The sequence below is a fragment of the Trichomycterus rosablanca genome, chromosome 7 (genome assembly GCF_030014385.1).
Source record: "Trichomycterus rosablanca isolate fTriRos1 chromosome 7, fTriRos1.hap1, whole genome shotgun sequence".
NCBI classification, from domain to species: Eukaryota; Metazoa; Chordata; class Actinopteri; order Siluriformes; family Trichomycteridae; genus Trichomycterus; species Trichomycterus rosablanca.
In genome coordinates, this window is record NC_085994.1 from 7,736,938 (window position 1) to 7,763,342 (window position 26,405).

The following is a 26,405-nucleotide window of genomic DNA, read 5'->3' on the forward strand; positions in this document are numbered from 1 at the left end:
TGAGTGGATCAGACACAGCAGCGCTGTTGGAGTTTTTAAATACCATGTCCACTCACTGTCCACTCTATTAGACACTCCTACCTAGTTGGTCCACCTTGTAGATGTAAAGTCAGAGACGATCGCTCATCTGTTGCTGCTGTTTGAGTTGGTCATCTTCTAGACCTTCATCAGTGGACACAGGACACTGCCCATGGGGCGCTGTTGGCAAGTGGAGCTGATAAAATGGACAGTGAGTGCAGAAACAAGGAGGTGGTCATAATGTTATGCCTGATCAGTGTATCATATATCACTAAGATGACTCCTTTTACCTTCAGTCCCACATTATGGATCTTCCACCATGGTTCACTATAAGTAGGGTGTACTTTTCTATACATGCTTCATTCCACTGTCTATGAACATAATGCTGGTATGCATTTACAGTCGTATAGAATTTTGTATCGTAGTAATTATTTGATGAATCAAATTACTGATATGGTTCTTTTTTCTGACAGGTTGTGGAAACCAACTTGGTAGCCTTTGATTGCCACTGGATCATCATCAACGAGGTACGATTCTTACATTTAATAATTATATTGCTTTTAAGTTGCAGGGACAACGAATTCAAGCGTCTAAATGCTGTTGCTGCTTTAAACATATTATTTATTTTTATTTGACATTTACAGTAATTTAATTGGCTAGTTCTACATTTATCTAAATCCAAAGCATAAGGAGTCATATATTACACATCACTAAAGAGTCAACGATATGACTCTCTATGCTTTGGATTTAGATAAATCTAGAGCTAAATATACAGTAGAACTTAATTTACAACTTAATAGACTGAGATCAGGACTCAATCCTGGCCAGTCCATTTTTTTTTCCTTCTTAACCAATCTAATGTACCATTGGATGTTTGCTTTGGGTCATTATCCTGCTCTAGGACCTATTTTATTCAACTCAAATCTTGTTTTCTTACAAATGGTGTCACATTTCGCTTTAAAATGCTTTGATAATCCTTTGATCGCATTGTTCCTGTAACACATTCAAGGTCTCCAGTTTCAGAGGCAGCAAAGCAGCACCACAACATTATGGATCCTCCAACATGTTTCACTATAAATAGGGTGTACTTTTCTATATAGGCTTCATTCTGTTGTCTATAAACATAATACTGGTATGTTTTGCCAAATAGCTCTAGTTTAGTTTGATCTGTTTATAGAACTTTTCCCAGAAAAGTTGTGGTTTGTCTGTGTACGTTTTGGCAAAGTTGGGTCCTCCTTTGTTTTCACCAATAAAGCACAGTTTTGATTAGTATGTGGTGTATTTTACAGGTGGAAACCTTCACTCCAGATGTTTTCAGCTTAGCCTGAAGTCGATTTCTTTGCTACTTTTGGACCACCTTTCTCCGTGTTCTCTCATTATATTTACCCGGTTTACTTAATATTCAGGTGTGACCACAAGTGAAATAAAATGAAGTAAAATGTGAAGTAAAATGCTATATTTATCTGACCCTTCACAGCAGAATTAAAGTTCTGTGTGAAGGGAGTTTATATGGTATCTAGAATCATTTTATTGTGACTTCCACCAGCATTGTCAGAAAAAAAAACAGTTTTGTTTATGTAGACTGTGGGTGTGTTTGAAAAGCTAGGGAGCTCTCTACATAGGCAGCATTTTACGTCATCCTACTTGCGCTCCCGAGAAGGAGGCTGTTCGAAATCCTAGATGCCTTAATACCCTTACTAGTTAGGCATCTTAAAATTTCAATGTTATTTTGACTCAAGAACGAGTGAGCATCGGAATCCTTAGTGATCAAGGCAATCCCAGCATTCAATGCGGCAGAGAAATGAATGGAGTTATTTTCAAACGTAAATAAATTATTATTGATTTTTAACTTGTATAAACTTGCACAAGTGTTTTTATTTGGAAGTTCGGGCTTGTCAGCGAATGTAACCGTTTTCGGTACACGAAGGGAGATGTTGACATGCTAGCGTGCTGTGCCACCACATCCCATTGGTTTGAATGGCAAGATGCTAAATGCTAAATGCGAAACTGGATGGAATCGCTGTCTGAGCAGCGCATTCGAATAACCTGACTTATTAGTCATTGACTTATTAGAATCCTCTCTACTGAGGCAGCTGCCTGTGTAGGCAGTAAGACAGCAAGGCAGCTCACTAGGTTTTCGAACACACCCTAAGGGATTTATGGCTTTTATATTTGTATAATATTGCACTAAACATGATGTGCATGATGAAATATTGTTTCTACATCAATTTTGTTGCAAGACAGTTGGACCTAATACTGCTCATCATTGTAATGGACGGTGTGTAAGTGAAAGTGATTTTACAGGGAGCAGAGGTAGTTGGTTGAAATAAGAAAAAAAAAAAAAGAAGAAGAAGAAGTGGCCAAATGAGATCAAATTCCTTTCAAAGTCTCTCAGTGTGAATTTAATCTTCTCCAATTTAAGGTGTCACATTAAATCAGACAGGCAAGAGGAATCTGAAAGAGCCGGTGAGGATTGTCAGTGTAAATTGTATTAAACCTTGAAAAACATTAACAATGTTAACTGGGGCGACTAAAATAGGGCAAAAGTCTTTTCTTATTCAGATAAAGTCATTACTTTATTGTTATAAGGTTCTGTCGAAAACGCCAAATGTGCAAAGTCTTATGACCACATTCTGCACTTAATGCATTAAAAGTAACATCCAATTTACCAAAGAGGAATCTATTCATGCAGTCTGCACCCAGACCTGCTTATATTAGATGCCTGTCTATATGTTAATAGGAGTAATTACAATGCCAGAGTTTGAGTCGCTTTGACCTGGGTTGCCAAATAACCTGAAACAAAACAGCTTAATGCATGAGCGGGTTTAAAGCCGCAGCCCTCGCCGCTCAGTTGGCGCAGTGGTAAAAAGACACGCTGCAACCAGAGCTGGATTCTGAGTACCTGGTATCGAATCCAGCTCTGCCTCCCCGGTCCGAGGCTGAGTGGCTGTATGAGCAACGATTGGCCGGTTACTCAGTTGGCGGGTGGGACAAAGAACCGGATGTGGGTCTCTCTCTGTCAGAATGCGATTACGACCTCTGCCGGCTGATTAGAGGCGCCTGCGCAGAGATGAGGAAGAGTGCCCTTAGGGTGTGTCTCTCCGCATGCAACGCTAGGTGGTGCCAAACTCATCAATGTGTGGGTGGCAAAAATGCATCCGGCTGCTGCCCATGTTTCAGAGGGGATATGGGTTAGCTTCGATCTCCTCGGTCAGGGCAGGATTCGGCATAGACAGAGAGGAAGCACGATGCAAATTGAACAATTGGATGCGCTAAAGAGGGAGAAAAAGGGAGAAAAAAAAAAAAAAAAGAGCCGCAGCTCTCCTTAAGTAATTCTTAATGTTTGAACATTGACGTGAAAGAAAGGAAAGCAGCCCTAATGGTTGTGTCTAATTTAAACAGATTTTGGGAGGCCAAAGAAATGTCATTCACTCACTTTACATTTACATTATCAGCCTTTAGCAGACGCTTTTATCCATGTAGCTCAAGCGCCCAACAGCGGTGGTAGTGAGGCTTGAACCGGCAACCTTATGATTACTAGTCCAGTATCTTAACCACTGAGCTATCACTGCAACTGCTTATCCAATTAGGGGTGGGGTTGGGGTGCGGGGGGTTGGAGCCTATCCCAGCTTTTCAATGGGCGCAAGGCACACAGTAACACCCTGGACGTGGGGCCAGTCCATTGCAGGGCAGACAGACATACACACACACATACACACACACACACACAATTACCAATAGGGCAATTGAGTGTCTCCAATTAACCTGACTGCATGTTTTTGGATGTTTTGGGAGGAAACCGGAGCTCCCGGAGGAAACCCACACAGACACAGGGAGAACTGAAACTCCACACAGAAAGGACCCGGACCGTCTGTGAGGCAACAGTGCTACCCACCGAGCCACCGTGCCACCCCCCAAAGAAATGTCACACTTTATTAATATCCTACTATCTTTAATATCTTATTTGCATGTCCATTTTGGGTCACCAGTCCAACAATGAACAGACGTAAACTGACACAAATAGCCATGTTGAGGTAGGGAAGCCTGAATGGGAATAACCTCTGTGCCATGACAATAAGAAGAAGTCCACTGTCTGGTCCAAGTGGTGGAGGAATACATAAATCATAGTGAGATCCTACACATTTAAAAGCTCTCTGGTACAGACCTGCATAAGGTGCATTCTCAATAGAAGTGTCAAAACCACTTTTGTGCTGGCTGTGCTGTTGTTTGTTATGGAGTGTGGCGGTGGTTGTTAGCTTGCCGCTGCACTTCCCTGAGTGGCGCACATCGCACTCCAGTTTGCCACTGACCTTTTCAAAGCTCCTCCAATGAGATGAACTGTTTGATATGATGTGGTAAAAGGGAATTTAGGCTGTACGAACAATGCTTAATGTGACTTATCGTATTAAAACAATGACTAAGGAATTTATAACCTTTAATAATTGAGAGTTTAGTGCTCCTAGATCATTCTTTTAATTCATGAAACCACATCAAGCTTTTTTTTTCAAGAGTAAGTGAGTTAGACTCTCTCAGAAAGGCTGATTCTCACAATTTCTGAGCACCCCGAGCTATAACACAAGTTTAAAAGTGAAACAGTGAGGAAAATCCAGCTAAACACAGATACATGTGGATGGATGGATTCGATGGTTATTCCACACAAATGCAAAGCCAAGTGCTGAGCAAAGCAGCAGTTTACAAGCAAAACGCTTCTCATGTCAATGTACCCTAAGGGTACATGTTGGAGGATGTATATACCAGCCAGTTGTCCTTGTTGGGCTGTGATGCTATTGTTTAATGAGCAAAGAGATGCATTCATTCACCGGTAGAAGGAAGCACAGGTGTGGTGGGTTGTCTCTATATCTAGGACAAAAGTGAGATACAGTGATAGTGAGATTTACTGGAGTATCATTTTTTGCTCCCAGCTTGTCTGGAGAGATTCAGCTTTTATCCTGCTCGGGTTGAAACACCTGCTATGAATAATTGACATGCTGAGTCGCTTTCAGCTGTGGGCACTGAACATCTAACATGTTTGGTTTGGTTTCAGGTGCAATGCTTGGAGGCTCAATGGGTGTTGTCCATGGTGCTTAAATGCTATTATTTAGGCAGAACTGGTACCCCTTTTTTGAGACCAGCATTACCGCCAGCTATTCTGAAAATCCCGAGTTTTACAGCTAAATAGAAGTGATTAAAATTGAACTGGCGTATGAAAGCGATGGAGCATTAGAGGAGAATTAAATGTCATCCACAATCAACAGAACAATCCGTGTTCATCTGACTAGGAGAAATTCCAGAGATTATGCCATTGCGAAGGAAACTGCAAAAAGCTTTTATAGAATGTATTTGTTTTATATAAGTTAAACTAGTATATTGGCAAATAATCATCTCTTGTGTGGTATTTATTTTCTTTTATTCATGTTTCTTCGGAATAGTACCAAAAATTCCAGTTAATAAAGTTAGTAAGTAGTTCTACAATTACTGACTGTAGTCCATCTGTTTCTCTGCATGCTCTGTTAGCCCCCTTTCATGCTGTTCCTCAATGGTCAGGACCCCCACAGGACCACTACAGAGTAGGTATTATTTGGGTGGTAGATCATTCTCAGCTCTGCAGTGACACTGACATGGTGGTGGTGTGTTAGTGTGTGTTGTGTTGGTATGAGTGGATCAGACACAGCAATGCTGATGGAGGTTTTAAACACCTCACTTTCACTGCTGGACTGAGAATAGTCCACCAACCAAAAGTATCCAGCCAACACATCCTGTGACCACTGATGAAGGTCTAGAAGATGACCAACTCTAATAGCAGCAATAGATGAGCAATCGTCGCTGACTTTACATCTACAAGGTGGACCAACTAGGTAGGAGTGTCTAATAGAGTGGACAGTGAGTGAATACGGTATTTAAAAACTCCAGCAGCACTGCTGTGTCTGATCCACTCTGTTCAAAGTCAATTCAGGCTTAAAGCCAAGTGCTAGTTTTAAATAAAGCCCATTAGTGAATAAAATGCTATGATACCTCTACTTACGAAAAACCTGGCACCTCTAAACTGTATGCAGGTAATTTAAATAAGACAAATACACATTAAGAAATGCTTGTGTGTGCATCAGCACTATGTAAGCCAATAGCGTTCTTGTATCTGTTTTTTTTTTAAAGGCAACAGATACAGTTGTCTAATCCTGTGCTTTGCTCTCTGCCCAAACTTAGGGTCAGCCAAGATTTAGAGCCAATCCTCCAAACTACTGTTCCTCACATCTGGGTTTGGAAGGACACAGCACAGCCAGCTCAGTCTGCTTCCTTTTCCAGGAGCCTTCGTCCAAATCGTGACTGGCTTGCTAATTAGCTGAGTCGGATCAGGTGTAATGAAGCAGCAAGAAGCCTAATTCGTGTAGTGCTGAGGCTTTCCTAGACTAGGTCTGAGTTATGGTCCTCTGGGGGAACGCAATGATTGGTTGACTGCTAAAGGCACACCGCCTTAATGATATGCAAATACTGGTACTAATCCCATATTTAAGCATTTCTCAGCCAGGAGCAGCCAGTTTAACTTCTGCATATTTTTCAGAGGTAGGAGAAAACCACAGCACTCTGAGGAAATCCTGGTGGACATGGTGAGAGCGTGACCTGAAATGAGAATTTAAATCAGGACCTTAGGACACATGATGTCATGTGGCATCCACTTTATCAGCTGAGCCACACATTGGACATTATATGGTCTATCAAGTCAGTGAATGAAGGTGTTGACCCTTTAATATTGCCATAGGCTTCTCCATTCATCAGGCACTAGTGAGGTCGAGCACTGATGTTGGGCAGTCAGGACTGGCTTAAAGTTAGCGGTAGCACAGTTAGGTGTTGGTTGGGTTTCAATACGGGTTTTGTGCAGGCCAGTCAAGTCAAGTCAAGTCAACTTTATTTATATAGCGCTTTTTACAATAGACATTGTCTCAAAGCAACTTTACAAAATCCAGGACCAACAGATACAAAAACCCCTGTTGAGCAAGCCGAGGGCGACTGTGGCAAGGAAAAACTCCCTGAAAATTACAGGAAGAAACCTTGAGAGGAACCAGACTCAGCAGGGCCCATCCTTCATGGGTGGCCTGGAGGATACTTTAAATAAATACACGATTTACACAAATCATACAAACACAGAATTAAATTATCTAAAAGTCATAACTGGTAATAAATAGATAAATAAACAATTAAATAATAATAGAGTTGTTATCCACTCTAGTCTTCAATAAAGTCTGTAGTGATTTCTTGTCGTTGCAATTACTTCAGACCCGTCACATCTGACAGGAGCAGCATCGTTGTCCCGGCAGTCTCGACTTCAATCCTTAACCTCGGCGGGTAAACAGGTTTCCATCAGAATGCCCTCGGGGTAAAACAACAGAGAATGTAGTTAATAATGTACAATGCTAGTTGACAAACAGTTTTACAGAGAGTTTTAGACTCCGGCAGCCCTAATTATTACAGCATAACTAAAAGGGAGAGCAAGCAGGTAACAAGGTCATGAAGGCTTTCACAGGACATCAGCGCCCATCTCCCCACCGTCACCAAACCTGAGTGATCGGACAAGAGAGGCAGAACGACAGCAACCCAACATCCCTGATCACCACAAGTTTCTATGACCAAGAACCCCCAAGCTCTGCGCCTTTGTCTATACTAATCAAAAGCCTGAGAAAATAAATATGTTTTCAGTCTAGACTTAAACATTGAGACTGTGTCCGAATCCCGAATAGAGGCAGGAAGATTATTCCAGAGTTGTGGAGCTTTGTAGGAAAACGCTCTTCCACCAGCCGTGATCTTTTTAATTTTAGGAACTATAAGTAACCCTGCATCTTGTGAACGAAGTGGACGCGCTGGGTTGTAGTGATTAATAAGTTCACTCAGATACTGTGGAGCCAGACCATGTAGCGCTTTATAAGTTAGTAAAAGTATTTTGTAATCAATGCGAAATTTAACTGGCAGCCAGTGTAGAGATGATAGAACAGGAGTGATATGGTCAAATTTTTTAGTTCTAGTTAGCACTCGAGCTGCTGCATTTTGAACTAACTGGAGTTTGTTTAAGGATCTACCAGAGCATCCAGTTAGAAGAGCATTACAATAATCTAAACGAGAAGTTATAAACGCATGGATCAGTTTTTCGGCGTCATTAACAGATAGTATATTTCTTATTTTAGAAATGTTACGCAAATGATAGAAAGCAACTCTAGTAATATTATTAACGTGTGTATCAAATGAGAGATCTGAATCTATTGTGACACCTAAGTTTTTTACATCTGGGCTGGGAGTAACAGAGAACGTGTTTAAGTTTAGCACCAGGTTAGACAATTTGTCTCTTGCAGCTTTAGAGCCAACAAGTAAAACCTCTGTTTTATCTGAATTAAGTAAAAGAAAGTTACACGACATCCAGTTTTTTATGTCGTTTACACAATCTTCTATCTTACTGATTGTGTCAGTATCATTTGGTTTGGCTGATATATACAGCTGTGTGTCATCTGCATAGCAGTGAAAGTTTATGCCATGTTTATGAATAATTTCACCTAGTGGAAGCATATAGAGTGTAAATAATAGCGGTCCCAGTACCGACCCCTGTGGAACACCATACTTTACTTTTGTAGTTTCCGAGCATTTATTATTTACATAAACGAATTGAGAGCGGTCAGTCAGATATGATTTAAACCAAGAGAGTGCGAGTCCTTTAACACCTACTGTATTTTCTAGCCTCTCCAGTAAAATGTTATGATCGACCGTATCAAACGCTGCACTAAGATCTAATAGAACAAGAAAAGAGACACATCCATTATCAGAAGACATTAACAACTCGTTAACTACTCTAATTAATGCGGTTTCGGTACTATGATTGGGTCTAAATCCTGATTGAAATTTTTCATGAATACAATTTTCATTCAAATAAGAACATAACTGTTTGGAAACGACTTTTTCTAATATCTTTGAGACAAAAGGAAGGTTTGAAATTGGCCTATAATTAGCTAGTACATGTGGATCAAGATTAGGTTTTTTAATCAGGGGTTTAATAACAGCACTTTTAAACAATTTAGGTACATATCCAAGGCTAAGGGATGCATTGATTAATGTAAGCAGGGGCTCTACAATAGCTGGGAGTAAATCTTTAAGTAAACGAGTTGGAACAGGATCGAGTATACACGATGATGACTTTGATGATTTAATCAACACAGTTAGTTCATTTTGGGAGATTGGATTAAAGGAATTTAGTTGGATTAACTCGTTACTATTATCACCACTGTTATCACCAATGCTGCTCGGAGTGAGTCCATACTTAACATTGGCAAGTGACACACTCTGACTCTGAAGTCGTATTTTTTCTATCTTGTCATTAAAGAATTTTTAAAAATCATCGCTGGTACAGTCAGGCGGTATATTAGATTCAGTTTCATTAACGTTTTTAGTTAATTTGGACACTGTCTCAAAAAGGAATCTGGGATTGTTTTTATTTTTCTCTATTAGGGATGAATAATATAAAGATTTAGCTTTTATAAGTGCATGTTTATACTCAGTTAGAGCATCTTTCCAGTCAAGTTCTTTTATACCAAAGTTAGCAAACCATTTATTTGTGGACCTCAATTTCCATATTAAAACGGGATAAAACCTTTTGCCAACTGTTGCCACAAAGTTGCCACACACTTGTCTTTAACACCTCTTTAACACCCTAATTTTAAACTGGGCAGTTAGTGTTACAACTGAAGACATGGTCTGTAGACTAATAGCTGATTTTTTGTTGTTCCAGTACTAGGAGCTTTACAGTAATAACACCTAAAGATGGCTGGGGTGCATTAACATGAGACGTGTGTGCATATAGAAGCACTTTGTAGTTCTACAATTACTAACTGTAGTCCATCTGTTTCTCTACATACTTTTTTATCCTGCTTTCACCCTGTTTTTTTGTCAGGACCCCACAGGACCACCACAGAGCAGGTATTATTTAGGTGGTGGATCATTCTCAGCACTGCAGTGACACTGACATGGTGGTGGTTTGTTAGTGTGTGTTGTGCTGGTATGAGTGGATCAGACACAGCAGCGCTGCCAGAGTTTTTAAATACCGTGTCCACTCACTGTCCACTCTATTAGACACTCCTACCTAGTTGGTCCAACTTGTAGATGTAAAGTCAGAGACGGTCGCTCATCTATTGCTGCTGTTTGAGTTGGTCATCTTCTAGACCTTCATCAGTGGTCACAGGACGCTGCCCATGAGGCGCTGTTGGCTGGATATATTTGGTTGGTGGACTATTCTCAGTCCAGCAGTGACAGTGAGGTGTTTAAAAACTTAATCAGCATTGCTGTGTCTGATCCACTCATACCAGCACAACACACACTAACACACCACCAGCATGTCAGTGTCACTGCAGTGCTGAGAATGATCCACCACCTAATATATTATACCTACTCTGTGGTGGTCCTGTGGGGGTCCTGACCATTGAAGAACAGCATGAAAGCAGGTTAAAAAGTATGCAGAGAAACAGACGGACTACCGTCAGTAATTGTAGAACTACAAAGTGCTTCTATTTGGTAAGTGAAGCTGATAAAATGGACAGTGAGTGTAGAAACAAGGAGGTGGTTTTAATGTCATGGCTGATCAGTGCAGTTGTGCAGTATGTCTACACATTTTGAAGTGTGTCTGTGAGAATGTTGCCTGGTTGGTCAAAACGCTGATGGCTGACTTCCACTTGATGTTCCGGGTAATTCCAAAGATGTTCATAAGAGTTAAACAATGTAAGCCAGTGTTCATCCAAACCAAACTCAGCAGCAGTGGGTTAGCGTGATGTACCTCAATGCCACTTGTTGTTTATATTGATTAATTGATTATTTGATTAATTGACTGACTACAGAGACGGTCTTTTGGCCTGCAAAAAGCCCAGACCTCAATCCCATTAAAAACCACAGGGATAAATTAAAAATTAATGTGCAAGCCAAGCCTTTACATTTAACATCATCAGCATCTGACCTAACAAGTGCTCTTCTGATTAAATGGCCACAAATTCTCAAATACACAGTTAACATTTTTGTGTAAAGACTTACTAGAGAAGTAAAGTATTAATCTCTTATCAACAAAAGTATTTGACCCCTTGCTGTGAAAATCAAAATTGTATTCAAGTGCATACTTATATTTCATTTTCCTTAAGATGTGTCTGGTACTCAAGTGGAGTCAAACTGTTAAAACTTGAACTGATTGGCTCTAAGGACCCACAATTCACACTGTATCGCCAGAACAAAAAAAATAATAATAATAAAATAAAAAAAGAAGCCATGAAACCCAAGTAATTGTCTCTGTGTTTTGTGATCAAGCTGTGGCAAGACGTAAATCATGGCAAGGATATAAAACATTAACTAGCGTTGAGTGTTCCCAGGTCACTCTGAAAAAAGACCCTGAAGTCCTTTGCCGAGATGGCAAAGCCTGTTGGATAAACAACCATCTCTACAGCAGTCCATAAATCAGGCCTTTATGGAACCACTGTTGAGTAATTGAAAAAACTGCTTGGAGTTTGCTAAACGCCATGTGAAGGACTCATAGGTAACATGTGGATAAAGAACACCAAGCACTGTCTGCTGAAATACTGTACAGGCACTGCACATTACCTGGCTAATACCATCCCTAAGGTGAAACATGGTGGTGGTAGCATCGTGGTCTTAGGCTGCTTCTCATTGGAAGGGATTTGGAGACTGATAAGAAGTAAAAGAGCATAATTCAGCCAAAGACGGGAACAATCCTAAGCTCCTCAGAGCACACGCAGAGTCAAACAGGGAGAGCAGTTCACCTTCTAAGAAAACAATGACCTTGACTTGATCCCATCAATTGATCCTATTAAAAGATAATGGTTCTCACTGTGGTTTGCTTCAGTCCTAGAGCCCTAAAAATTACTCAGTCTTTTACTTGGTACAAAGACACTTATATTTAATATACAATATGTGTAGATGAAACATGTCTAGTAGTAAAATTAACAGTATAATCTTGATGTGTCTAATTTAATTGAACAAAATATTTAATTTGTTTAAATAATTGATTACAAAATTCCTTTTTTAACAGGTTCACATGATTCTAAACAACTGAATAACTCAGTGTGTAAAAACAAATTCCTTTTAATGTCACTGTTTACACTGATCAGCCATAAAATTAAAACCACCTCCAGCCCACTTTCATGCTGTTCTCCAATGGTCAGGACCCCCACAGGACCACCACAGAGCAGGTATTATTTGGGTGGTGGATCATTCTCAGCACTGCAGTGACAATTACATGGTGGTGGTGTGTTAGTGTGTGTTGTGCTGGTATGAGTGGATCAGACACAGCAGCGCTGCTGCAGTTTTTAAGTACCGTGTCCACTCACTGTCCACTATATTAGACACTCCTACCTAGTTGGTCCACCTTGTAGATGTAAAGTCAGAGACGATCGCTCATCTATTGCTGCTGTTTGAATCGTTCATCTTCTAGACCTTCATCAGTGGTCACAGGACGCTGCCCACGGGGCGCTGTTGGCTGGATATTTTTGGTTGGTGGACTATTCTCAGTCCAGCAGTGACAGTGAGGTGTTTAAAAACTCCATCAGCATTGCTGTGACTTACCCACTCATACCAGCACAACACACACTAACACACCACCACCATGTCAGTGTCACTGCAGTGCTGAGAATGATCCACCACCCAAATAATACCTGCTCTGTGGGGGTCCTGACCATTGAAGAACAGCATAAAAGGGGGCTAACAAAGCATGTAGAGAAACAGACGGACTACAGTCAGTAATTGTAGAACTACAAAGTGCTTCTATATGGTAAGTGGAGCTAATTAAATGGACAGTGAGTGTAGAAACCAGGAGGTGGTTTTAATGTTATGACTGATCGGTATATACTGTATAAAAAGTTTGGATAACACCTGTAGAAATGGTCTTGAATTCTTTCATCATGCAGGTCTGTTTATATTCTGTTCGCACATGTGGACTGCCCTCTTCAATTCAGATGCAATTCCCGGCAAGGGCAGCCAGGATTTGGATGAAATAATTCTTATACTTAGCAGAATTAATGATGCCATTAATCTCCACAAGAGCTGCTGGACCGCTAGCCACAGAACCGCCAAAAGCATTAGTAATTCAACACCATATTTTACACAGACCATCAGGTGTTCTTCTTAATAAACTGATCTATTTTTTTCTCCTTCTTTGCTAAGATATACTTCCAATGGTTGTTTAAAGATTGCTGGTTGAAAGCAAAAACACACTGATATGAAGATACACCGACCAGGCATAACATTGTGACCACTGACAGGTGACGTGAATAACACTGATTATCTCTTCATCATGGCAGCTGTTAGTGGGTGGGATATATTAGGCAGCAAGTGAGCATTTTATCCTCAAAGTTGATGTGTTAACAGCTGGAAAAATGAACAAGCGTAAGGATTTGAGTGAGTTGACAAGGGCCAAATTGTGATGGCTAGACGACTGTGTCAGAGCATCTCCAACACTCCAGCTCTTGTGAAGTGTTCCCGGTCTGCAGTGGTCAGTATCTATCAAAAGTGGTCCAAGGAAGGAACAGTGGTTTCCATTTCATCAGCTCCACTTTCCATATAGAAGCACTTTGAAGTTCTACAATCACTGACTGTAGTCCATCTGTTTATGTACATACTTTTTTAGCCTGCTTTCAACCTGTTCTTCAGTGATCAGGACCCCCACAGGACCACTGCAGAGCAGGTATTATTTAGGTGGTGTATCATTCTCAGCACTGCAGTGACACTGACATGGTGGTGGTGTGTTAGTGTGTGTTGTGCTGGTATGAGTGGATCAGACACAGCAGCACCGCCGGAGTTCTTAAAAATCCACTCACTGTCCACTCTTTTAGACACTCCTACCTAGTTGGTCCATCTTGTAGATGTAAAGTCAGAGACGATCGTTCATCTATTGATGCTGTTTGAGTTGGTCATCTTCTAGACCAGGGGTCCTCAAACTTTTTAACTTAAGGGCCGGATTACTGTTCTTCAGTGTTTCGGGGGGCCGGACCGCAGATGAAATAGTAAACACACCCCAAACCACTATGTATACTGGATGTATTGTCTGCTGTGTATAACTGTAGTATAATTTTACTTCATAATGATAATGCAGACATTTTACTTATTTTAATCATTTCCGTTATCCCAACTCATACAGTGTTTGCCAAAAAATCAGTGTGAACTGTGAGTCTGCTTTTGCCTGACGAGACAGTCAGCATCAGGTTCCATATTTGTTACTGCCAGTCATAATAGGTAATAAGTGTTGATGAGTGAGTCTGAATCTAGTTGGAGATTTAAGGTGTTTAAACCTCGATAAAGTCTGCTCACAGGTACAGTGGTACCTCGGTATACGTCCTTAATCCGTTCCAGATCCTTGGATTCATACCAAACAGGACGTGTACCAAACGAATTTCTCCCATTAGAAATAAGGGGAAAATGATTAATCCGTTCCTATGAAAATAAATCCTATATGTTGGATTGCTGCCGTATAATCTACGGAGGCTCCAGGTGGCCGATTTTTGTTTTTTTTCTGTTATTTTTTTTCCGCTATAATACTGTGAGTTTAAAGATGAACAGGGGCCAGACAACATGTATTGCTACTGTGGTTAAAGGGGCCGGTCAAATGAAAGCATAGGGCCGTATACGGCCCGCTGGCCGTAGTTTGATGACCCCTGTTCTAGACCTTCATCAGTGGTCACAGGACGCTGCCTACAGGGCGCTGTTGCTGGATGTTTTTGGTTGGTGGACTATTCTCAGTCCAGCAGTGACAGTGAGGTGTTTAAAAACTCCATCAGCATTTCTGTGTCTGATCCACTCATACCAGCAAAACACACACTAACACACCACCACCATGTCAGTGTCACTGCAGTGCTGAGAATGATCCACCACCTAAATAATACCTGCTCTGTGGTGGTCCTGGGAGAGTCCTGACCATTGAAGAACAGCATAAAGGGGGCTTAAAAAGCATGCAGAGAAACAGATGGACTAGAGTCAGTGATTGTAGAACTACAAAGTGGAGCTGATAAAATGGACAGTGAGTGTAGAAACAAGGAGGTGGTTTTAATGTCATGGCTGATCGGTGTATGTGTAAACTGAATGGAACCAAAGTGTAAAACATGACATTAAAATCCTAATAAACAAACATATAAATATACCAATCATTTGTTCTGATGTGTTAATGGTTTAACATTATATTTGCCATGTTGCCCTCTGTTGCTCATGCCTGGTATGATTTGACAGCAATCTAAGAAGAGGAAAAATGTGCCCTGGCTAATCCCTATCTTTAAACTAGGCCATAACCCTGTAGGCTCCTATTTGTGTCGTTCTGATTTAGCTCCACTAATTAAGCATTAAGAGCTGTTTATATTTGTCAGTTAGAGGTAAAAATATCTGAGCTGTGACATTTCCAGGTTCATGTGAGTGTTTCTGTCCTCTAAAGTACAAAATATTTCTAGTCTGTTCTAAAACTTTGCCCTGACCATCCGAGGATCTAATGCACTCTTGCTGCTCTGTGCCACCCTGCAGGCCATCGCTTTTCTTAAAAGGTTAATTACCAGCTGCCAAACGACATTTCCTGTGCGAACATGCAGGTTTGTGTTCCACCCGCAAAAATCATGCCGCTGACCTTTATGACTGATCCAGAGTCAGGCGTCGTTAGGCCTGTGTGTTCAAAAAGTTTTTTCAAGTGCTTTTCAAGTGGATAAAACCCCAGTGGCATTATGAAGATGACTTGTCCTATAAAAGCCAGTTGCTGAAAATTAGGCTGTCACAGGTAAATCCCCCAAAGTGAGCCTGTCAGATGGTGTTGCTTGATCTTATCTTCTTCCATCTCATCAGCCCTGATACATCTAATCTGGACCATTTCCCAGCAGAAAACATGGCTTTGGGAAGAAATTAGCAATTGTTTCTCACTGGGGTGTACAAGGTTGACATGGCACATATAAGTGTGTCCTCTTTGTATTCTGTCCTCGGTGCTTTATGACTGCCCTCATCTTCCTGTCCTAGATTAGTGCCCTTTAAGAGGATAACCGTAATATTTATGGCCAGTATAAATAGTTGTGCTACATTTGCTCGGGTATAAATAGAACCTGAGTTAAAATGGGGTGACCTCGGACTGTGGACGGTGTCCTTGCTGGTGTAAAACAGGCCATTGTTTTTTTCTTTACAACTAACAAAGTTACATTGAGGCCAAACAGTAGATGCCTTAACTGCAGGTCATAAAAAGTAATAAAAAATAGGACAGCAATAAAAGAACAATTTGCAGGGTATTTTCAAAATGCTCTTTAAATGTACAACCACAAAACAACCCAGAACTAAATTAGCAGCATAAATAGCCAATCACAGTTAAGCTGTATGTGTGAGTTTTACAAATCCTGAATTTACACTTTCAGCATTTAGCAAACACCTTTATTCAAAGCGACTTACAGATACATGGCCCCGTTCATTCTTCCCTTAACACGGATCAGTCGTCCTGTCCCCTTTGCAGAAAAACAGCCCTAAAGCATGATGTTTCCACCCCCATGCTTCACAGTAGGTATGGTGTTCTTGCTCTCTGGCAAACTTCAGACGGGCCTGGACATGTACTGGCTTAAGCAGGGGGACACGCCTGGCACTGCAGGATTTGAGTCCCTCTCTGCGTAGTGTGTTACTGATGGTAGCCTTTGTTACTTTGGTCCCAGCTCTCTGCAGGTCATTCATCAGGTCCCTCCGTGTAGTTCTGGGATTTTTGCTCACCGTTCTCATGATCATTTTTACCCCACGGGATGAGATCTTGCGTGGGGCCCCAGATCGAGGGAGATTATTAATGGTCTTGTATGTCTTCCATTTTCTTACAATTGCTCCCACAGTTGATTTATTCACACCAACCTGCTTGCCTATTGTAGATTCACTCTTCCCAGCCTGGTGCAGGTCTACAATTTTCTTCCTGGTGTCCTTCGACAGCTCTTTGGTCTTGGCCATGGTTGAGTTTGGAGTCTGACTGTTAGAGGCTGTGGACAGGTGTCTTTTATACAGATAACGAGGTCAAACAGGTGCCATTAATACAGGTAACGAGTGGAGGACAGAAGAGCTTCTTAAAGAAGAAGTTACAGGCCTGTGAGAGCCAGAAATCTTGCTTGTTTGTGGGTGACCAAATACTTATTTTCCACCATAATTTACAAATAAATTTTTTAAAAGTCCTACAATGTGATTTCCTGGATTTTTTTTTCTCATTTTGTCTCTCATAGTTGAAGTGGACCTATGATGAAAATTACAGACCTCTCTCATCTTTCTAAGTAGGAGAACTTGCACAATCAGTGACTGACTAAATACTTTTTGGCCCCACTGTACACTGGTACCTTGTAACTCAACGTCCCCCACACTCAAAAGCTTTGAATCCCCTTCGTTGAGAAATGTGTACCCTTAAACTCAACATTTCCCTTAAATTTAATTTCTAAAGAGTCTAAAACGCTTATCATAAAAAAAAAAGCTTGCCGCTCAGGTGGCGCAGCGGTAAAAACATGCGCTGCAACCAGAGCTGGATGTCGAAAGAGCGTCGTTTCGAATCCAGCTCTGCCTTCACCGGTCGAAAGGCTGGGCAGCTATATGAACAACAAATTGGCCTGTTGTTCAGGTGGGGGGGCGGGACTTTAGACCGGAGGGGATACTCTCTCAGGAATGGGGCGGTGGCGCCCTCTGCTGGCTGGTTGGGGGCGCCTGCATGGAGACGGGAGGGGGTGCGGCGGAGTGTGTGATCCTCCGTGCACAGTACTCTGACGCGCTCCACTCGTCAAGTGTGGGTGATAAGACGGTCGATTGGCTGTGCACGTATCGGAGGAAGCGTGGAACGGCCTCGTCAGCCCCCAATCAGGAGCAGGAACCGGTATAATGAGAGATTGACTGATGGGATGAAAATTGGACGCGCTAAATTATAAAAAAAAAAAAAAAATTAAAAAAAAAAAAAAAAAAAACGTTGTGTATTAAAAGAACGACACAGAAACACTAAACCTCTCTTATTTTTTACTGCTCATAAGTTCTCTCCACGATTAAGAAGCATAAGTAAACAATATAGAAGTAATGTGTAGGTTTTATTGTAGTGATGTCAACTCGTATTCGAAACTGAATCGTTCAAATTAATTTAAAGCTCAGTGTTTCGAAACGTTGCTTCGAAGTCCGTATCAAAATGAAAAAGTCACGTGACTGTCCCAGAAAAGATTTCATTACTTCACACTGTTTCGAAAACGTTTCGAACCTGATCAATTGTATGTGTCAATGTGTAATAAATATTGCATAGCCTGGTTGCACAAGCACGTTCCCTTTTGATTGTATAATAAATAATGGTCAATGTCAAGGACACTCATTATATGACGGAATGATGTTTCATACCACTATCAAAACACACTTCTTTTAGTGATCTATAAGACAGATGTTACTATTTGACCACTGATTGGACACTTGATGTCACTGTAGTGCGATGATTCAAACATTTCACAAGCTCAAATCTTTTTCTGAATCATTTGTTTCATTTGCTTCAATCTCTCAAAAGCCCCATTTATGCCATCACTATTTTATTGTATTTTTATTTATTTTTATTGTATTTCAGTGTTTTTATATTATACTTGTGTTATTTTCAGTGCATAAGTGTCAAACCCCATTATTTTACATTAGCCTAAAATATGGAAGACATGGAACGTATTAACAAGTTTACCATACATGGGGAAAAAAAACTCTCCCAGAACCAACTGATGTTGAGTTTCAATGTACAACTGTATATTGTCTAAGCAATTGAAGGTTAAGGGCCTTTCTCAAGGGCTCTGGCAGTGGTGAAGCTTGAACCACTAACCTTTCAATTACTAGTCTGGTACCTTAACCACTAGGCTAAACTGCCTTTTACAATAGGGCTGCAATTCAGAAACCAAAACATGAAGACTCATAACTTGGTTTAAAGGGCCCAAAACTTGGATCCTTAGGCGGTGTCCAGACCTGACATGTCATGTTACATCGGGGGAGCTGTAAGGGTATAGGCTAGTGTGAACCCTTATTATATGATAGGAGATGGTTTAAAACTGATTACAAACAAAGAAAATAGCTTAATAAAGTCTTGTTTCATTAAAGTCCAGATACAATTGAAGAGTATCATAACCAAAATAACAAAATTGCATCAAATCCAACTGATAATCAAATCTAATTACAAACTACATAAAAATCCATTCAGTGTACTTCTATAAGCACCTTCCTTTAAAAAGGCTGAAGAGCTCTTTAAGCACGTGTGGACCAAACCATTTACAGGTGAATTCATATTTTTACTGATAAACAACTATAGTAAGATGCATATATTTTACAAATGTTATACATGCAAACTTATTTGAATGAGTATTCAGTTATCTCAGTGAATAATATTTAAATAAATAAAAAAATGTCATGCATGTGTACAAAACAAGAACAACCATCAAGGACTCCCCCTACTGACATAGTTACATAGTTCCAAAAAAGGCAAGGGAAAAAAAATCTACAAAACCCATTTACCTCAATGGCTCTGTTTCTTAAACTCTCAGGCTTAGCTGGCATTATGCTCACTTGCTTATTACAAATTAAATAGATATTAAATATTGAACATAATATTTTTATGTATATTTAGTTGACCTGTGGGTTTATGAACAACATAAAGGCAGTTTGTGTTGGTTTTGCAGTTCATGGTGCCAGTGTGTATGTAGCATTCATGAGTCTGTAATGAGGTGCTGGAGTTTTATTGAACATTTTCTAGAACCATGTAAACATGTAGATTTACAGCTCCATACCACCAAGGAAAATTCTACTTAGGTAATGTTTATGCATTTTATAAGAGTGTGTGGCAGCATTTTATGCTCTACTAAAGCTTATTTTGGAGTTAAACTGTGGCCCATTTCTTTCTAAAATCCTTTAGAGCAGGGGTGGACAATTACATTTTCCAAGGGGCCACATAATAAACTGGGACTGTTGTGGAGGCCGGACCAATAGGGTGAACTTCATTCTGCTCAGTGTTAGTTGTATCTCTTAATAAAAAGCAGTAAATTGTACAGCTGCTACTGTTTAGATTAGATGTTATAATCAGACAATGAAAATGAGAAGCACACGAGTAAAAACATCAACATTATTTCCATATTTAATTGTAATTTAAACTTTTTTGAAAACAGGTGTGAACAAAATGTGCAGGTTTTAAATAAACTACTGTATACACAAAGTGCTATTGCTATTTTTTAAAATGACCCTATTTGCCGTTTTTCAGTCATTTGTTATTGTTAGATTTTCTTTTTGGAAACCACAAAGCTGATCTTGACTGCTCCAGTTCTGGATTTGTAAAATTTTATAAAAAGTCATTGTTGCTTTTGCATTTCTGCATGCAAAGCTTCAGAAGTGACACTCACGCACACACAGTGCATCGTTCTTGTATTTCTCTGTGTTTAGTACCGTAATGACGATTTAAAACCTAGATTTAAATTGTGATCATTTAACATTAACATTATTAAGATGTAAATTAACTTTACATCTGACTTCAGTAAGTAAATACTTAGGACAGCACAGTGGCTAAGTGGGTAGAACTGTTGCCTCACAGCAAGAAGGTCCTGGGTTCGATCCCCAGGTGGGGTGGTCCTTTCTGTGTGGAGTTTGCATGTTCTCCCCGTGTCTGTGTGGGTTTCCTCCAGGTGCTCTGGTTTCCTCCCACAGTCCAAAGACATGCAAGTGAGGGGAATTGGAGACACAAAATTATCCATGACTGTCTATCAATCGCTCTCAGTTCTGTTTGCCAAAATATTACGGTGAAGCTGGATATACTCACACACACGTAAATTGAAACTTACGTAAATTTAAAGAAATAGCGCTCCTGTAAAAATAAAACTATTATGTTGTATTGCTTGTATGATATACACTTATTTACGTCTGATTTTTAATGGCCACTGATTTCATGTAGGCCATTTGGGGACACCCAAGGGCCGATGTGGCCAGCGGGCCGTACAATGCCCAGGTGTGCTAGAGTAATTTTCTATGAATTTCCGTTGTTTTGTCCTTTTCTTGAACGTCAGGAATAACAAAATAGGTTCCAAAAACTGCTTAATATTCCCATCTTGCTCTGTTCTACCCTTCCTGTATTGAGTGTATGTATTTGTGCATTTCTTTGTGTTTATTCTTTATGTGCATGTGTGTGTTATAGGAGATCTCAGACATGGATGTACATGAGTTGGTGATGAAGTCTATAGGGCGCTTGACAATAATTCGCCAGTCATTCCCTCTTTCTCAGAACACCAGCCAGCGCTGTGTCCGCCACAACCACCGCATCAACAACTCGCTATGTGACCCCAAAGATCCCAAAGCTCAGACATTAGAGGTATTTTTATCTTTGCTTTTTTTTTGTGTTAAGTCTCTATCTCTGAATTTTCTGTTCATTTTTTTGTCTTGACATGGCAACATTTGATGCAATGGTACTATTTGATATGCACACCATACTATTTTAAACTGCCCCTTTTTTGTTTATTTATGTTCTTTATATTCTTATTTTTTATTTATGTTTTTATATTTTATATTAACATTACATTACTTTTTTTAATTGTATTTCTTTAGTGCAGTACATTTATGTGGTTGTGTGATGATTATTATGTTTGAATTGCTGCTGTAACTGCAGTTTTCTTTTGGGGATCAATTAAGGTGCTAAATTATTGCTAAATTATTTTAGCAACAGTGAACTGAACTATTAGAATTAAAGCTAGTCTAGAAGTTGTAAAATTGTACAAAATATATAATAATAATTAATTATTATATTATTAATTAATGAATTAATTTGTTTTTTTAAGCAGTCCAGGTTCGCGGGCTAAATTTGCAGTCCATACAGTCTTATTATTGATTTACTGATATTTTGGTCATTTGTGGTGGCCAGTTTTGACCTCCTGTTCTCTGGCTTCTAAAACCAGCCTCAAGTGTGTTCCAGGTTGTAGTTGCCAGATCCTTGTCTATCCCCCTTTACAGTAAAAAAGTTACTTTGCAGGTCAATCGGCTGTCGTAATGTGTCTTAAGATTAAATTTAGTGAATGTGTTCCCCTTTGTGTATATGTGTCTGGTGCCCTATTTAGGATGTGTTACCCTAAAATCAGTGTTTGTAAATTACAGTCTAGTTTCACTACAACCCTAGTCAGGATGAAGTCATTAGTAAAGGTGACCCAGATCCTTGACACTATTCGTTTTATTTTTTTACTCTATGATGTGGGCAGCACTGTGGCTCGGTGGGTAGCACTGTCACCTCACAGCAAGAAGGTCCTGGGTTCGATCCCCAGGTGGGGCAGTCCGGGTCCTTTCTGTGTGGAATTTGCATGTTCCCCCCGTGTATCATGTATAACATGAAACATAGTTGCTTCAGGGTCAAGTGGCCAAGATTGCAGGCCAGAGGAAGCCCAATTTCACACAACTCTGGATCAAATCTTCACTTTCTTAACGCTCTGTGTGTCTTTCTGTCTCTTGTCCACTTTTCCTCTGGACCAGCAATTACTTTCATCCACTCAGGCTTCCCCTGGCCCTCAGTTCTCTACTTTTTCTCTCTGTCACAACTATCACACCATAGTGTTGCTCCCAAAGTGAACGAATTTTCAGCAACTTTGAATCAACTCCCCACGGTGGCAGATGGCTCCAAACACAGAATTGGTTTTCTTTTCTAAAAGAAAGCAAGTGAGAAGTGGTTGAAGAACAGCAGAGTAATCATAGTAACACTACTTATAAAGAAATATCCCCCACTCTGTGATACCTGCCCAATACCTGTTTCTATTAAACACATACTGGCTAATACAGCAATTGCAATCTCTAGCAATAACAAATACTCTGTTTAACCAAGCCAAAATAAAAACAATTCTTAATTTCTTGGTATAAATTGGTATAAAAGAGTGCATTTAAAGGATATAAGAACAGCACTTGACAAGGATGAAAGACTGACATGAGAATTATGTACCCTACCTGCCGTGAATATCCCTTTAATAGTCTTACCAAGAAAATCATGTTTAAAAATTATTTTGTTGCATTTCTTAGTTTCTTGGGACGATACCAACATCAAACAATTACTTTTTACTAGTAAACACAGTTTTTTTTTTTTTATGGGCTTCTACCAAACAGCTGAGATGATCACACAAATGATGCAACTTTCATGGATAATTTTTCAGCTGTTAGCTTCAAGTTGACATATAGATTAGAAAGGCATTTTTCTTACGTTTACATTTTCGGCATTTAGCAGACGCCTATATCCAAGCAACTTACAGTACTGTGACAGTATACTATCTGAGCAATTGAGGGTTAAGGGCCTTGTTCAAGGGCCCAACAGCAGCAACCTGGCAGTGGTGGGGCATGAACGAGTGACTGTCTGATTACTAGTCTAGTACCTTTACCCTATGCTACAACTTAAAACCATCTACTAACCAAGAAATATCCTGGGTTTGATCCCCATGTGGGGCGGTCCGGGTCCTTTCTGTGTGGAGTTTGAATGTTCTTCCTGTGTCCATGTGGGTTTCCTCTGGGAGCTCCGGTTTTCTCCCAAAGTCCAAAGACATGCATGTGAGGTGAATTGGAGGTACAAAATTGTCCATGACTGTGTTCAATATAACCTTGTGAACTGATGAATCTTGTATAATGAGTAACCACCATTTTGGTCATAAATGTAAACAAAGGTGTAAAACATGATGTCAAAATCCTAATAAAAAAAACAAAACAACCAAGAATTAGATAAGGCCCGAACAAGATTATTTAAATACAGCTTATTTTTATCCAAGTATTTACCAAATGGTTAAACAGACCAATAAAGGAATATAACCACGGTATAAGCGCAGCATAAAACTACTTAATTAATAAACAAATAAACTGTCTACTATAATATTAACATTAAACCAATAACACACAGGGCGAAGCGTAGACCACGTCATACACACAAGATGCAGAATCAGCCACACACATTTATCAGGATTGCTGCTGTATTTTCCTCAGTTTCCTCAGATTTACATTTTACATGGCACTAATCCATTACACATCTACCCATTCCTAAACTCTAAGCCTAATTATTCACACAGGTGACTCGGTGGGTAGCACTGTTGCCTCACAGCAAGAAGGTCCTGGGTTCGATCCCCAGGTGGAGCGGTCTGGGTCCTTTCTGTGTGGAGTTTGCATGTTCTCCCTGTGTCTGCGTGGGTTTCCTCCGGGAGCTTCGGTTTCCTCCCACAGTCCAAAGACATGAAATTGGGTGAATTAGAGATACAAAATTGTCCATGACTGTGTTCGATATTAAAACTTGTGAACTGATTAATCTTGTGTAATGAGTAACTACCTGTCCTGTCATGAATGTAACCAAAGTGTAAAACATGATGTTAAAATCCTAATAAATAAATAATTATTCACACCCAGTAGATAGCCAAAAAGTGTACTTATTATTTTTTAATAGAACTATGGTCAATCCATAGGTGAATTAGAACACCTATGGATTGACAGTTGGATGCCATAAAATCCCAATACTGTCCATATAATGTTCATGTATATATACACCGATCAACCATAATATTAAAACCACCTCCTTGTGTCTACACTCACTGTCCATTTTATCAGCTCCACTTACCATATAGAAGCACTTTAAAGTTCTACAATTACTGACTGTATTCCATCTGTTTCTCTGCATGCTTTGTTATCCCCCTTTCATTCTGTTCCTCAATGGTCAGGACTCTCCCAGGACCACTACAGAGCAGGTATTATTTAGGTGGTGGATCATTCTCAGCACTGCAGTGACACTGACATGGTGGTGGTGTGTTAGTGTGTGTTGTGCTGGTATGAGTGAATCAGACACAGCAATGCTGCTGGAGTTTTTAAACCCCTTACTGTCACTGCTGGACTGAGACTAGCCCACCAACCAAAAATATCCAGCCAACAGTGCCCCATGGGCAGCGTCCTGTGACCACTGATGAAAGTCTAGAAGATGACCAATTTAAACAGCAGCAGTAGATGAGTGATCGTCTCTGACTTTACATCTACAAGTTGGACCAACTAGGTAGGAGTGTCTAATAGAGGGGACAGTGAGTGGACATGGTATTTAAAAACTCCAGCAGTGCTGCTGTGTCTGATCCACTCATACCAGCACAACACACACTAACACACCACCACCATGTCATTGTCACTGCAGTGCTGAGAATCATCCACCACCCAAATAATACCTGCTCTGTAGTGGTCATGGGACAGAGTATATACAGGGGTTGGACAATGAAACTGAAACACCTGGTTTTAGACCACAATAATTTATTAGTATGGTGTAGGGCCTCCTTTTGCGGCCAATACAGCGTCAATTCGTCTTGGAAATGACATATACAAGTCCTGCACAGTGGTCAGAGGGATTTTAAGCCATTCTTCTTGCAGGATAGTGGCCAGGTCACTACGTGATGCTGGTGGAGGAAAACGTTTCCTGACTCGCTTCTCCAAAACACCCCAAAGTGGCTCAATAATATTTAGATCTGGTGACTGTGCAGGCCATGGGAGATGTTCAACTTTCACTTTCATGTTCATCAAACCAATCTTTCACCAGTCTTGCTGTGTGTATTGGTGCATTGTCATCCTGATACACGGCACCGCCTTCAGGATACAATGTTTGAACCATTGGATGCACATGGTCCTCCAGAATGGTTGGGTAGTCCTTGGCAGTGACGCGCCCATCTAGCACAAGTATTGGGCCAAGGGAATGCCATGATATGGCAGCCCAAACCATCACTGATCCACCCCCATGCATCACTCTGGGCATGCAACAGTCTGGGTGGTACGCTTCTTTGGGGCTTCTCCACACCGTAACTCTCCCGGATGTGGGGAAAACAGTAAAGGTGGACTCATCAGAGAACAATACATGTCTCACATTGTCCACAGCCCAAGATTTGCGCTCCTTGCACCATTGAAACCGACGTTTGGCATTGGCACGAGTGACCAAAGGTTTGGCTATAGCAGCCCGGCCGTGTATATTGACCCTGTGGAGCTCCCGACGGACAGTTCTGGTGGAAACAGGAGAGTTGAGGTGCACATTTAATTCTGCCGTGATTTGGGCAGCCGTGGTTTTATGTTTTTTGGATACAATCCGGGTTAGCACCCGAACATCCCTTTCAGACAGCTTCCTCTTGCGTCCACAGTTAATCCTGTTGGATGTGGTTTGTCCTTCTTGGTGGTATGCTGACATTACCCTGGATACCGTGGCTCTTGATACATCACAAAGACTTGCTGTCTTGGTCACAGATGCGCCAGCAAGACGTGCACCAACAATTTGTCCTCTTTTGAACTCTGGTATGTCACCCATAATGTTGTGTGCATTGCAATGTTTTGAGCAAAACTGTGCTCTTACCCTGCTAATTGAACCTTCACACTCTGCTCTTACTGGTGCAATGTGC

At 40.5% G+C, this 26,405-nt stretch overlaps 1 protein-coding gene across 1 annotated transcript in view; it reads left to right on the plus strand.

The window, feature by feature from the left end:
• grid2 (glutamate receptor, ionotropic, delta 2) overlaps positions 1–26,405 on the plus strand; it is a 744,839-nt gene that overhangs the window by 510,573 nt on the left and 207,861 nt on the right. Inside the window, exons 5-6 of the mRNA XM_062998321.1 lie at positions 492–545; positions 21,185–21,358. Of these exons, the coding sequence (XP_062854391.1) occupies positions 492–545; positions 21,185–21,358 (228 nt within the window). The remainder of the gene's footprint in view (positions 1–491; positions 546–21,184; positions 21,359–26,405) is intronic.